The 15,564-nt window shown below is 39.4% G+C and overlaps 1 protein-coding gene across 5 annotated transcripts in view; it reads left to right on the top strand.

Annotated features, from left to right (window-relative positions):
- KLHL3 (kelch like family member 3) overlaps positions 1–15,564 on the top strand; it is a 121,193-nt gene that overhangs the window by 22,941 nt on the left and 82,688 nt on the right. For 4 of the 5 annotated variants that reach the window (XM_077768684.1, XM_077768688.1, XM_077768685.1 and 1 more), the window contains exon 3: positions 7,075–7,181. The exons of the other annotated variant lie outside the window; for it this stretch is intronic. In XM_077768684.1, the coding sequence (XP_077624810.1) occupies positions 7,075–7,181 (107 nt within the window). The remainder of the gene's footprint in view (positions 1–7,074; positions 7,182–15,564) is intronic. 5 annotated transcript variants of the gene reach the window in all.

The following is a 15,564-nucleotide window of genomic DNA, read 5'->3' as shown; positions in this document are numbered from 1 at the left end:
TTTCATCATCTCTTCCAAAAAAAAAATCTTGTGTATGTTAGCTGTAATCCCACTATTTTCCCTACCTCTTACCCCATTAAACTACTTTCTGTCTCCATAGATTTGCTTATTTTGGAAATATGTAATAAGTCTTTTGTGACTTCTTTCTTAGCATAATGTTTTCAGGGTTCATCCATGTTATAGTCTGTCTCAGCATTTCATTCCTTTTTATTGCTGAGTAATACTGCATTGTGTGAATGTAATACTGAGACCATTTGGCTGCTTTGAGTAAAATGCTGCTATGAACTTTCATGTATACATTTTTGTCTGGATGCATGTTCTCATTTCTTTTGAGTATATACCTAAGAGTGGGTTGCTAGGTCATATGATAACTACATGTTTAACTTTTGGAGGAACTGTCAGACTGTTTTCCAAAGCACTATACCATTTTACATTTCTATCAGCAGTGTATGAAGGTTCCAGTTTGTTTATATCCTTGCCAATGCTTGTTATTTCCTGTGTTTTTGATTACAGCCATTCTGGTGTCTGTAAAGTGATATCTCATTGTGGTTTTGATTTGTATTTCTCTAATCATTAATGATGTTGAGCATCTTTTTACATGATCATTGAGCATTTCTATATCTTAGTTGGAGAAATGTATATTTAGATCCTTTGCCCATTTTGAAATTGAGTCATATTTCTATTATTGAGTTAAAAGGATTCAAGTTGTTTATATATTTCAGATGCAAGTCTCTTTTCTTTCCTTGTTTGGGTTGTTTTTTCACTTTTTGATATCCTGATGTTGTCTTTGGAAGCACAAAAGTTGTAAATTTTGATGTCTGATTTATTTGGTTTTTATTTTTCTTTTGTTGTTTGTGGTTTGGTGTCCTGTGTAACAAACCATTGCCTGATCTGAAGTCATGAAGATATACCCCTATGTTTTCCTCTTAGAGTTTTATAGTTTTAGCTCTTATATTTAGTTTTTTGATCTATTCCAAGTTAATTTTTTTATATGATGTGAAGTAAGGGTCCTTTCTTTTTTTGTATATGGATTTCCAGTTATCTTAGCACCATTTGTTGGAAGGACTATTTTTCCCCCCACTTGAATATATTGGCACCCTTATCAAAAATAAGTTGACTGTTTTGTGTAGCAAAGGAAATCAACAACAAAACAAAAAGACACCCTACTGAGTGGGAGAAGATATTTGCAAATGATTTATCTGATAAGGGATTTATATCCAAAAGATATAAAGAACTTCTACAACTTAACACCAGGAAACAAATCATCTGATTAAAAAGGGGCAAATGATCTGAATATATATTTTTCCAATGAAGACATACACGTGGCCAACAGATACATGAAAAGATGCTCAACTTCACTCATCTTCAGGGAAATGTAATTCAAAACCACAATGAGATATCCCCTTATACCTGTCAAAATGACTCCTATCAAAAAGACAACAAATAACAAGTATTAGTAACGATGTAGAGAAAAAGAATCCTCCATACATTGTTACTAGAAACAGAAATCAGTGTGACCACTGTGGAAAAGAGTATGGAGATTCCTCAAAACTTTAAAAATAGAAATATCACAGGGGCACCTGGGTGGCTCATTCGGTTAAGTGTTGAACTCTTTGTTTCAGCTCAGGTCAAGATCTTATGGCTTTGTAGGCTTGAGTCCCACATCAGTCTCAGTGCTGGCAGAGTAGGGCCTGCATGGGATTCTCTCGCCTTCTTTCTCTGCCCCTCCCCCCACTTGCACTGTCTCTGTCTCAAAATGAATAAATAAACTTAAAAAAATAGAAATACTATAAAACCCAATAATTCCACTACTGATATTTACCCAAAGAAAATGGAAACACTGATTTGAAAATATATATGTACCCCTGTATTTACTCTAGCAGTATTTACAATAGTAAAGATATGGAAACAACCTAAGTGTCCATTGATAGATGAATGGATGAAGATGTGTGTGTGTGTATGTGTGTATTCCATTATGTATGTGTGTGTCATATATATATGGAATATTAGTCCGCCGTAAAAAAGAGATCTTACCATTCGTGACAACATGGATGGACCTAGACGGTATTATGTTAAGTGAAATAAATCTGACAGAGAAAGAGAAACACCATATAATTTCACATATATGTGGAATCTAAACAAACAAACAAACAAACCCAACCATTGATGAACAAACAAAAATACAGACACAGACTCGTAAATTCAGAGACCAAACTGGTGGTTGCTAGAGTAAAAGGGTGGAATGGACAAAATAGAAAAAGGGAATTAAGAGGTACAAACTTCTGTTTATAAAATAAATAAATCATGGAGATGAAAGGGAATAACATCAATAATATTATAATAACACAGTATGGTGCCAGATGGTAGCTACCCTTATCATGGTGAGAATTGTGGAATATTGAATTGCCAAATCACTATATTGTACTCCTAAAGCTAATATAATATTATATGTCAGCTGTACATCAATAAAAAACATTTAAAAAATAAATGATAAAAAGTTTCTTTTTAATGAATTGTGAATGTGAGGATATATTTCTGGATTCTCTATTCTATTGATCTATATATCTATGCTTATATTATTAATCTGCTGTCTTTAGCTTTGTAGGAAGTTTTGAAACTGGGGACCATGAGTCCTTCACCTTATTCTTCTTTTTCAAGATTGTTTTGGCCATTCTAAGTCCCTTGCATTTCCATATGAATTTTAGTTTCAACTTGTCAGTTTCTGCAAAGAAGCCTTCTGAGAGTTTGATAGAAATTGAGTTGAATCTGTGGAACAATTTGGGGGAGTATTGCCATCTTTTAAAAAAAATGTTTATTTGCTTTTATTTTTGAAAAGTGGGAGGGAAAGAGAGAGAGGGGACAGAGGATCTGAAGTGGGCTCTGCACTGACAGCAGTGAGCCTGATGCGGGGCTTAAACTCATGAACTGTGAAATCGTGAGATCATGACCTGAGCTGAAGTTGGATGCTCAACCGAGTGAGCCACTCAGGCGCTCCTGGGGGAGTATTGCCACCTTAACAATATTAAGTCTTTCAATCCATGAACACTGAGTTTTATAGTTTTAGAGGATAGGTTTCACGCTTCTTTTGTTAAATTTATTATTTAATATTTATTATTTTTGATGCTATTTTGGCATCAAATGATACATGATATCATTTGATAAATACCATTTTTTGGTTGTTCGTTGCATGTGTATAGAAATACAGTTGATTTGTATGTGGATCTTGTATTTTACAACCTTCTTTTTTATTTGAGAGCGAGAGAGAGTTAGAGCGAGAGAGAGCGCGTGAGCACACAAGCTGGGAGAAGGGCAGAGGGAGAGAGAGAATCTTAAGAAGGCTCCATGTTCAGGACAGAGCTTGAGTTGAAATCACAAATCGAATGCTCAACCAACTGAGCCACCCAGGCACCCCTGTAACCTTCTTAAACTCATTTATTTGTTTTAATGTATTTTTAGTGGATTTCTTAGACTATTTTCTATATACAAGATCATGTTATCTGTGAATATTGTTTTATTTCTTCCTTTCCAATTTGCATGTCTTTCATTTTCATATTCTATTTCATTTTCATTTTCTATTTCATTTGCCTACTTGCCCTATCTAGCCACCCTAATTATCTTACTTATTTGGTATAGTTGGTCATTCCCTACTTTTTGTAACCATCTCTTCACTATGCTTCTCAGACACCGTAATTTTTGGGTTTTCCTCCTGTTTCACTGGTTACTTTCTTGTTTCTTTAGCTGGCTCTTTCTCTCCCTTCCAACCTCTTAACCATCTCCCATCTTTGAAATTAAGACTTATGAATACATTTGCCTACTTGATAAAACCCATGTAGATGTCTGATATGCAGCTCACATTTAACCTTAGCAAGGTTAACTTAACTGCTAACCCTAAATGAAATGTTTTATGGGAAAAAGAAGGAAATATTAACATTTACTGAATATTTACTATTAGCACTATTCTTTATCTTGTTTACAACACATCTGATTTCTGATACCCAGGGGCCATGAACCCTGGTCCATTTGATTCTAGACCCTGAGCTCCTTCCTAATAATAGCTATCAAAAGCATATAGCCCTATTTTTCTTTTCTTAAGGTTGTTCTTTGGAGTTGTGTGTGACAGCTCAGAAAAAAAGAATCCTATAGGATTTCTAGTAAATGGAATTAGAAATGCTTGTGAGCCATGCAGTGCTTTAGAGCTGCTGGTTCTCTTTTCTATACAGAATGGATACACAGAGATGTCTCTGGTGTGCAGACAGGCTTTACCATTCCCAGGGAAAGCCTACATTGAGTTTTGGATGAGTTTCTCTTGGTCACCTTCCCAGATTCCTCCAGCCTTGAGATACATTTCCAGCCCATCAGAACTGTTCTCATGCATTTGCTTAACTGGATTCTCCACCTTTAAACCTCATTCCTTCTTGTCTCTTTGCTTTTGTTCCTGAACTATCAGCTCCTCTGGGTTTCAGCAAAATACCCCATTCCGACATTTGCCTTTTTCAGTACCTGGCTCAGCATTTGCTCAGCATTTCTGACCCATCTGTTTTGCTTTCCTTATTAAAATACTGGTTACAAAAACAACAACAAAATTGTACTTTTTTGGTCAGTTCTTTTTAATTGAAGTATAGTTGATAAATTACTTGCACTTTTAAAGAGTAGTGATAACTCCATTTTCTCCCTAAAGTAGTTAATGAAAGCGAAGTGAAAATGTCCAAGATGAGTCTGTTGAGGTTGTGACTACGTTTTTACAATCCTTTTGTCCAAATTAAAAACTAGCCTATTCTCAGGTGGTATCTGTAATCTCATTTGGCCGCCATGATAGATGTCCTGAGGTAGCTTAGAAAGATGAGAAAACTGGTAAGATCCTTTGTCCATGTTCTCATAGCCAGTTAGGTGCTGAGCCAGTTCTCTTTCCAGCTGAGCTGGCTTATTCTGATAAAATTTGTCCGCAGGGTCTGATGTCCACTGTAGCATGAGGGCCCATTCCCAGGTTTTGCCTCTTGGCACTCAGAGGTGTCACTCTTCCCTGCAGCCCCCTCACAGGGACTTTTTTCCATAGGCTGAAACTTTCCTCATCACCTTTTAGTATTGGGGCTAACTAATCTTCTAATTTTTTTTTTCTAAGTGTGAGCCAATAATGGGGCCTTATGGTACCAAATCCAGAGTCAGAACTAGATTCAAGACTCACCCTTTTGTGGCTTTGGACCACCTCTCTCAGGTTCATAGACTAGATGAAGGGCATTTACAGCTCCAGTCTTCTCAGGCTTTATGATTCTATTTTCTCTGATAGGCAGTCCTGGACTAATGTCTAAATAATTGGCAAAGGTTTAATATGTCACACCAGGGATGGCAAATAGGTAGCTTATCTCCCATCGATCAATCGTGGTAGACTCATTAAAAAAAATTTTTTTAGGGGCGCCTGGGTGGCTTAGTCGGTTAAGCGTCCGACTTTCGCTTAGGTCATGATCTCGCGGTTTGTGGGTTCGAGCCCTGCGTCGGGCTCTGTGCTGACTGCCAGCTCAGAGCCTGAAGCCTATTTCATAGTCTGTATCTCCCTCTCTCTCTGACCCTCCCCTGCTCATGCTGTCTCTCTCTCTCTCCTAGAAATAAATAAAAAATATTTAAAAAAATTTTTTTTTAAATCTTTGTTTATATTTGATAGAGAGACAGAGTATGAGCAGGGAAGGAGCAAAGAGACAGAGTGAAATACAGAATCCGAAGCAGGCTCCAAGCTCTGAGCTGTCAGCACAGAGCCCCACGCTGGGCACGAGACCATGAACTGTGAGATCATGACTTAAGCTGAAGTCGGACGCTCAACCGACTGAGCCACCCAGGCACCCCAATGGCAGACTCATTCTATTCACCTCATCCCTATCAACTGGATCCCAGTCATGATTCAGACTTATCAATCCAGTATTGTGTGCTGAGTAATTACTGCCAGTGGATCATGGTTGACATGTGTTTGTCCTGTCTTCCCTCCCACATCTAGTGCTTCAGTCTAAAGGAGGGATTAGTGGTGACCAGGATGCCATAGACTTTAGGAAGATGGGTTCTGGAAGATGGGAAAAATCCTTTTTCCACCACTCCATTTTTGTGTTATCTTTGAAAAAGTTACTTCTGTGGACCTCAGTTTCCTTTTTTGTAATATAGAACATAGTAATAACCATACCTTGTGGGGTTTTAGAGAGGATTGAATGAAGTAATATGTATTAAAAAAAAAAAGTGCTTAGAACAGTGCCTAGCATATATAACTCAATAAGTGATGAGTATCAGAAGGCTGGTGGAGGAAAAATTCTTGGATTGACATCTTGTGGCATCCTTTCTGTCCTTCAAAGTAGCCCGTAGGGTCTATGAGTGTGGTCTATTTCAAAGTTTATTGAAACTATTTATCTATTTCAGTAAAAATTTAGGGCTTTCATTAGGCTAGACTTTCAGCCAGGTATTTAGGATATAACAGTAAATAAGTTCCTTTCATAGCTCACAGTGTAGTGGGGATGACAAACAAGTAGTTAGTTTGTAAGGTAGTTACAGTATCCTTAATAATTATAGTGACTGGAGCTTGCACAGGGTCTTTAGTGAGCAGCCTTCTTGGTGATAATGTTAAATCTGCGTGGGAAAATTAATATTTGAGTCTTCCTGAACTGGCTGGCCTCTTACCAGTGTTTCATAGGTATTAGGTCCCTTGTGTAATTGTTACTGGTTGTTTTCTCTGGTGGCATATCTCAGTGGCATGCTCATGCTCCTTGACATTCACTCAGTCCCTTGACCGACAGCCCTAGGATTTTCGCATTGCTCTCTGAGTTGCTGTCCCTCTGTTTCAGTCAGAGCTGAAGGAGCTGAGGGAGCTGAGGAGCAGAGATGTGAAGACAAATAAAAGAGCCCTGAATTTGCAACTCCAGAGTAGCTGGGTCTCTCTTTGCACCTTAGGAAAGCATGAATGCCCAGCTTATCAGGGACTTGGAAGAGTCGATAGTTCATCCCCTTGCCGTGGAATCTGGGTGGGAGAAAAAATATCCTTGTATGCCTGGGGTTGGGTGTTGGTGTTTTGACCCATGGTGTCCCTTCACTGGTGTTTTACAGTAAACAGCTGTTGTGTGACGTGATGATTGTGGCAGAAGATGTCGAGATAGAAGCCCACCGAGTGGTCCTGGCAGCCTGCAGCCCCTACTTCTGTGCGATGTTCACAGGTACGGCAAGGGGCTAACAATGACCCATGATTATGGGGCTCCAGCCCCACTGAGAGAATATTTTGGGTGGTAGCATGAGGGGAGGGAGGAGAGAGAATGCTAAGTCGCTCACTGTAAGGAGCTTCAGTATATCAGATGCTATGTTTTGCACCATGGACGACTTGATGGAACCAGCCAGGCATGCAGCCCCTTGTCTACTATGAGGACAAATAAGGTAGAACCATAGAGTTGATTAGTTTCTCACACTTCAGCATGCATCATAATCATGTAGGGGAGCTTTTGGAAGTATAGGCTCTTGGGCTTATCCCCAGGCCTCTGATCTTTCATTTTGCAGATAGGAAACACTGAGGCTGACAAAAAGGGAGAGACTTGCCCAAGACCACATAATAAATGAGTGGAGCTTAGCTTCTTGATACCTGGCCCATTGCTGGACCAGCTTGTCCTTCTCTGACCATTCCTACCAGGCAAGGTCTACAAACCTCCTTGAGACTTTACAGGAGGGTGGAAGAGATTTGGGAGAAGTGATGGCGGGGCTTGGAGGGGAGAGTAAGACAGGAATTTTCACCATCTGGCACCTTTACCAACTTTCTAGAGGGTTCCTGTTTTCTGTACGTTCCCAGTAACCCTACCCAACCATTTCCCATGTGAGACTGAATCCTTGAAACCCTCAGAGCTTCCTGTCTGTAGTCACTCACAGTACCTCCCCTGCTGACTGAAGACTAACTGGGACTCCTGAGACCCTCAGGCTGGGTCAGGTGTCCCTTCTCCATGTTCCCCAAGTACTCAGTGCGGCTTGTGAGTGTGGTCAATATCACTCTGTGTTCCTGTTTGTTTCCTGGCATCTGCAGTGCTGTGCTGTGACCTCATATGTAATGGTGCCTCTCATCCTACAGATTACAGCTCACGTGTCTCCTCAGAGGGACCGCCTCTGAGCACCCGTGCCATGGTTCCCCACTCAGTCCCTTTCTGTCCCATAACTTGAGTACATATTTTTCTCCTAATGTTTATCCCTATCTGAAAATCCTGTTGTTGGTTGTTGATGTGGTTTGTTTTTTTAACCTGTCTCTCCTTACTAGACTCCTTGAAGACGAAAGTCTTCTTGTTGGACCCTTTTGCTATCGTATCCTAAGCACCTGGTACACAACCAGAGTCAAATGTTTTTTAAATGAATGAATGAAGTGTCTCCACAGTTGATTATGAGCTTTGGGCATTTGAGGGCCATGTCTTGTCACTGCTGCATCCTCAGAGCCAACCACAGGGTGTGATATTTAGGAGACAGTAAATAAATGAAGCTTAAAAAGAATGAAAGTGGGCTTGCTAAGAATGGTTGAATGCAGGCATCTTTTTTTTGCTGAGTAGGCTCTTACCCTTCTCCTAATACAGTATGTGGCCTTTCCTGGGCAAGAATGGTTCTAGTTGGGGATGACTTAGCACTTGTGTGTTGAAAGTTCCTCACAACATGAACTCTCCTTGACTTATCGTGTGAAGAAGCTGTGCCTCAGGTAAGCAGATCAAGCCACTCTTCCATCACTCTGAGCCTTGGGTCAGAAATTAGCAGCCTGGAAAATGTAGCTGTGAAAACGAGTGAATTTCACTACCTGGAAGTTTTAAGCCGCATGCTCTTTGGAGTAGTTTTAAACTGTAGTTTGAACTAGGTTTTTATGCCTTTATTTACCTCTCTCATTCATCCGTCTATTTTTTTTTTTTTTTTAAATAGGGGGCCTGGGTGCCTCAGTCAGTTAAGCATCTGACTTCGGCTCAGGTCATGATCTCACGGTTTGTGAGTTAGAGCCCTGTGTCAGGCTCAGTGCTGACAGCTCAGAGCCTGGAGCCCACTTCAGCTTCTGTGTCTTCCTCTCTCTCTACGCCTCCCCTACTTGCAGTCTTGTCTCTCAAAAATAGAATAAATGTTTACAAATTTTTTAAAATAATAATTCATTTTGTTTGCAATAGTTATTTGGTTGCAGCTTTGCTAAGTAGCTCTGCCAGTCATGTTCTCTTGTGTGTGTGTGGTTTGGAAAGTCCAATGTTAAGAGAGGAAATCTGTGTGGAATTGTGATGAATTGTAATGTTGCCTCTACTTGTTGCTAATAAAATTACCTCTGGAGTAGTGGAAGTTCCTCAGCAAGAACAAGGTGATTTTAGAAACAGAATCTGAATGCTTCTGGAGTAGATCTTGGATTCTAGCCATTGAAGGGAGGAAAAAATCAAGAAGAAAAGTCTAATGTGATGCCCAGCTCAAGTCTTCTGTTGAATCTGGTTACTGTCCATCCTTCCATCCATCCAGCCAGCCATATCTGTCTATCTTTCCACCCACTCACCCATCTACCTATTCAAACACTATTCATATATGTTTATTGCAGAAAAAAATAGAGAATGTGGACAAGCGGAAAAAAATTTCATGTAATATGTCATCTAGATAAGATTATAGTTTATATCCTTTCAGATTTTATATTTATAAATATATACAGATACAAAATAAAGTTTTAATATAGGGGTGCTGGTGCCTCAGTCACTTGAGCATTTGACTCCTGATTTTGGCTCAGGTCATGAACCTGGGGTTGTGGGATTGAGCCCCACGTCCAGCTCTGTGCTGAACATGAAGCCTGCTTGAGATTCTCACTCTCCCTCTGTCCCTCTTCCTTGTTTGTGCTGTCTCTCTCTCTCTCTAAAAAAAAAAAAAAGAATTTTAAGAACCCACCAAAATAAAATTTTAATATAAACGAGTCATTTTGTGTATACAAAGTTGATGTAATATGTATACTTTAAAAAATTACAGTTCATCTTCCTGGGATGTTCTTCCCCCTGCCTCTTTGCCTGCCTAACTCCCATTCATCTTTCATTACTGCTTAAGCAACACTTCCTCAGGTAGGCTTTCCCCATGATCCCTTTGGATTAGGTTAAATTCTTTTGTTATTTACTCTTGTGATACCAAATGTCATACTTGTCTTTAGTATCACTGCTTATCTCATTATTTCCTCAGTATCTGATTACTCTAGTCAGTCAGTTAAGAACTCTACCTTAATTCAGTGCTGTTTCCCCACTGCCTACCTGGATCTTCCGTGCAGTAGGTGCTCAGTGAAAATTTGCTTAATCAAACTAGTGGCATATGGTTAGTATATTTTCACATCAGTGAAATCACATCAACATCATCATTTCACTGTGGCTTTGTAAGATTCCATCATATATATCCGAGTCGAAAATCCATTTCCTTTTTGGTTAGAAATTCTAATTCTTTCTAATATTTTGCTGGTATAAGTAATACTATGATGGATATCTTTGCCTCTTAAAAAAAATTTTTTTTAACATTTATTATTGTTTGAGAGAGAGAAAGAGACAGAGCATGAGTGAGGGAGGGGCAGAGAGAAGAGGAGACAGAATCTGAAGCAGGCTCCAGGCTCTGAGCTTTCAGCACAGAGCCTGATGCAGGGCTTGAACGCACAAACTATGAGATAATGACCTGAGCCAAAGTCAGACACTCAACCAGCTGAGCCACCCAGGTGCCTGGATATCTTTGCCTCTTAATCTTTATTTACGCTATGATTATTTTCTTAGAATAGACCCCTAGGGTAGGTGTGTGCACATGTTGAAGACTTGAGACACATGCCACAAATCTGCATTTCTTAGAACAGTTGAACCAGCTTATGCTTTATGGGAGATTTGTGTATTTTTTGAGGCCCCTTGATTTGGCTTAAACCTTGGTAAACGTATATGAAACGTAATATTGTAAAATTTTGTTCTAATTATCAGGTTCAGCTTCAAAATTTGTAAACTCAATCATGAAAAGTCCCAGCTGACTCTTTTTATTCCCTTCCAAAAGTTTAGATTATTTTATTTTGTTTATTTTACTTTTTAATTTAAATCCAAGTTAGTTAACATATAGTGTAATAATGATTTCAGGAGTAGAATTTAGTGATTCATCACTTACATATGACATCTAGTGCTCATCCCAACTATTGTCCTCCTTAATGCCCATCACCCCTTTACCCCTCCCCCCACTCTCCTCCCTCCATCAACTCTCAGTTTGTTCTCTGTATTTAAGAGTCTTTTACAGTTTGCTTCCTTCTATGTTATCTTATTTTTCCTTCCTTTCCCCGATGTTCATCTGTTTTGTTTTTTAAATTCCACATGAGTGAAATTATATGATACTTGTCTTTCTCCGACTGACTGATTTTGCTTAGCATAATACACTCTAGTTCCATCCGTGTTATTTTAAATGACAAGGTTTCATTCTTTTTTTTCACCATGTAATATTCCATTGTATCTTTATACCACATCTTCTTTATCCATTCATCCATCAATGAACATTTGGGCTCTTTCTACTTTGGCTATTGTTGATAGCACTGCTATAAACATTGGGGTGCATGTGCCCCTATGAAACAGCACACTTGTATCTTTTGAATAAATACCTAGTAGTACAATTGCTGGGTCATAGCGTAGTTCTATTTTTACTTTTTTGAGGGACCTCCAAACTGTTTTCCAGAGTGGCTGCACCAGTTTGCATTCCTACCAGCAGTGCAAAAGGGTTCCCCTTTGTCCGCATCTTCACCAACATCTATTGTTTGAGTTGTTAATTTTACCAGCTGACTCTTGTTAAGTCCATTTCTATCAGCATGTTTAAAGGCCAAAATGAAAAAGAAATACTCGTGACATTCCTCTGACTTGAGTGGTGTGATTATGATCTTTTAACTCAGGCTTAAAGTGTTTTTATTTTTTTGTCCTCTGAGTTCATATTGCCCAAATGTCCCAGATATTAACCCTACTCCTTGACTGTGTCCTTCACAGAATAACTTGTAATAAATGTGACTGTGAGGTCTGAGTGCCCACAGGAGAGTGTTGAGAGGCAGCCAGCTTGCGAGAAGGTCTGAGATGGGCTGTCACTCAAACTCTAGCACTCCTTTAGCACAGTGATTAGAGAGGCCAGCAGTGCTGTGTTCTGCCCATCTTGTCTTGTAAATAGGGAATACTTGAGATTCCGCTGCTTCCTCCCTGTCTTGCACCTCCATCCCTCAGGAAGCTAATTTTACCAAAATAGGCTAGTCAGTTTTTTTCTCTATTTTTGCCCTTTACTATGGTTTCTGTGTACCTAGAGTATTTGCATTCTATATGGCTCCCTGTGTGTCATCAAGTACATTAAAAACAAACCCATCTTACAGTGTTAAAGGAACCAAGTTTTTAAAGACTGTATGGGCTCAGGATATTAATGCCCATCATCACTTGGCCAGATAGAGATGTGGGGTTGCTTGCTTTCCTGGGCTCTCTGTGGTTCTTGGAGATGTCTAGTTACAAGGTCCTATGGTACAGCCTGAGGATTTAAAGAAGTTTAAGATCTACTCCTTTAGTCCCAGTCACTTCTCATCTTTCACCTAATTTCCTGCAGCAGCTTTGGTACTAGTCAACCTGCCTCCTATTTTGTTCCTTCAACCCCATCCTGTTCTGTACACTATAGTTATAGCAACTTTCCAGAATATCAGTCTGATGCATCCTTCACCTGCTTAAAATCTGTCAGGGGCTCTTGAAGGGGCATATGCACCCCAGTGTTTATAGCAGTGCTATCAACAATAGCCAAATTATGGAAAGAGCCCAAATGTCCATCAACTGATGAATGTATAACAACGATGTGGTATATATACACAGTGGAGTATTACTCAGCCATCAAAAAATAATATGGCAATCACTTTTGCCATTTGCAATAACGTGGATGGACCTAGAGTATATAATGCTAAGTGAGATAAGTCAGTCAGAGAAAGGTAAATATCATGTGGTTTCACTCATATGTGGACTTTAAGAAACAAAACAGATGAACACAGGTGAAGAGAAGAAAAAATAAGATTAAAACAGAGAGGGAGGCAAACCTTAAGGGACTCTTAAATACAGAGAACGAACTGAGGTTTGCTGGAGGGGTGTTGGATTGGGGGATGGGCCAAATGGGTAATGGGCATTAAGGAGGGCACTTTTTGGGATGAGCATTACTACACTATATGTTAACTAACTTGGTTTTAAATAAAATTTAAAAAAGACCTATCTCATGAAAGCCATGTTTAAATGCAGATCATTTTCAGAAATGATCATAGTTAAATTAAGATTTATATAATACTAAAAACTAAAAGAAAATAATTGGCTTAATCAATCCACCATGTGAACCAGCATAGAGTATCCTTTGAATCAATATTTTGGTCTTGGTCTGAGCTCTTGTTAACATAACCTGATAACTGAAAGAAAAAAAAATCTGTCAGGGGTTTTCCATTGCTCTTGGGATGCATTGAATTCCTTGGCATGGACCACAGGGCCTTCCATTCATCCAGACTGCTTCTATCTCTGGCCTCATCTCCCCATTCCTCTCTTTACTGTGCTTCTGCTGCACTCAGCTTCTTGGGGGCTCAAATAGGTCCTCTTCTTTCTTGCTTCCAAACCTTTAAATACACTACTACTGTCTTTGCCTGGAATATTGATTCTTCCCTTTTCTAAATAACTATGACTCCTTCTCCAGATCTCAATTTAGATCTGTGGTTCTTAACCATGATGAATCAGTCTGAGGAAGACGATGGATTCTCTTCTCCCTAGTGGCAAATAGGGGTTCCTGTGTACTATTCATTCTGCATACAGGTCAGGGTGCAGGAATCTCTGCTTAAGAACTCTTTAAGCTGAACCCTCTTTTTTCGTATTTAACACATTTCATAATTGTTGGTTTACTTGTGTCTCTTCTCACTGGACTGAGCTCCATGAGGTCAGAGCCATAACGTATTCATCATTGTGTCCTCTGGTATTTGCCAGCACAATGCTTGCCATACAGGGACTGTTTGATACATGTATGTTGAATGAATGAATGAGCGAATGAATGAGTGAATGATTGAACAAATATCTGCTCTTGAGTGGATCATGTTCTTTTTGGAGGAATAGGACGTCCATGGTAACAGATGACAAGCAGAAGTGGAAGGGGCTAAAAAGATGTGCAACTAACACATGTTCTGAAAGTTCAAGTCTGAGGTGGTTGGGCTGAGGAGGAGGGCTCTTGGGTTGACCTTGAAAATTGAAGGATATATAGGGCTCATGTTTTGTTTTATTTTGTCAGAGTAGTAGAAGTAAGGAAAGGAGCAAGAATGACTAAGCCTTTGTTGGTTTCTGCCCCTCAGGAATTACTAGAGTCCATGGAATTATGAGATATCAAAGGAAATCCCCTTTTGTTCCTTTCGCCCTCCCTCCTCCCAACAAGTATTTTTTAAGTGCTTGTTATATGCCAAGCACTTTGTTAGGTGTTGAGAATATCTTAGCAAATGAACTTGACAAGATCTCATCCCTCTCCATTCTTGCTTGCTCGGTCTTACATACTAAGTGGTCCTCAGAATACAGACCAAGGCCTGTTTGGGAATACTTTTATCAAGGTCATCGTTAGGGTTAGGTATAAATTATACAGGGATTTATGAGAAATGACACACGGTCTAGAGTTAGGCCAAGATTTAAACCCCAGACCTGCCCTCTCACAGCTATATGTAAATACCTTTTGAAATGCCAGTTCCGTAATTTGTAAAATGGAAATAATATCTACCACCTGAGGTTGTTACAAGGATTGAATGAAATAACATGTATAAACCCTCATCAGAGGTCCTACCACACAGTAGCAGCTATTACTGCTACCACTTTCAGAGTCTGTTTAACCTAGAACCTTAGTTTGGTGCGGTAATTTCTGCTGGTTTGTAAGAAGTAATAAGGTTGGATTTTACAAGTCTGTGTGATTTATACAGGTTTTGAATATCCTATAAGGGAACTTTCTTAAAACATAGATTTTGGTTTTTGATGCCATAGTTTTTATTTTACATGGTTTTCCCGCTTATGAAGTTTACATATTTAATATAGAAAATTAGAAATTTCACAGCCATGTAAGGAGGCAGGAAAAAAATCTCCCAAAGTTCCACCATCTAGAAAATGGTGTCTTCATCCCCAAAAGTAAGGGAATCAAGAGCAAGAGTAAACGATTGGGACCTCATCAAGATTAAAAGCTTCTGCACAGCAAAGGAAACAACCCACAAAACTAATAGGCAACAACGGAATGGGAAAAGATAGTTGCAAATGACATATCAGATAAAGGGTTAATATCCAAAATCTATAAGGAACTCACCAAACTCCACACCCAAAAAACAAACAACCCAGCGAAGAAATGAGCAGAAGATATGAACAGACACTTCTCCAAAGAGGACGTCCAGATGGCCAACAGACACATGAAACGATGCTCAGCATCCCTCCTCATCAGGGAAATACAAATCAAAACCACACTGAGATACCACGTCACGCCAGTCAGAGTGGCTAAAATGAGCAAATCAGAGAACTCTAGATGCTGGCGAGGATGTGGAGAAACGGGCACCCTCCTACACTGTTGGTGGGAATG

This window comes from Crocuta crocuta, unplaced genomic scaffold (genome assembly GCF_008692635.1).
Source record: "Crocuta crocuta isolate KB4526 unplaced genomic scaffold, BGI_CrCroc_1.0 scaffold64, whole genome shotgun sequence".
Classification (NCBI taxonomy): Eukaryota; Metazoa; Chordata; class Mammalia; order Carnivora; family Hyaenidae; genus Crocuta; species Crocuta crocuta.
Note: the sequence above shows the minus strand (reverse complement) of the source record. Positions and strands in the feature narration are given on the sequence as shown.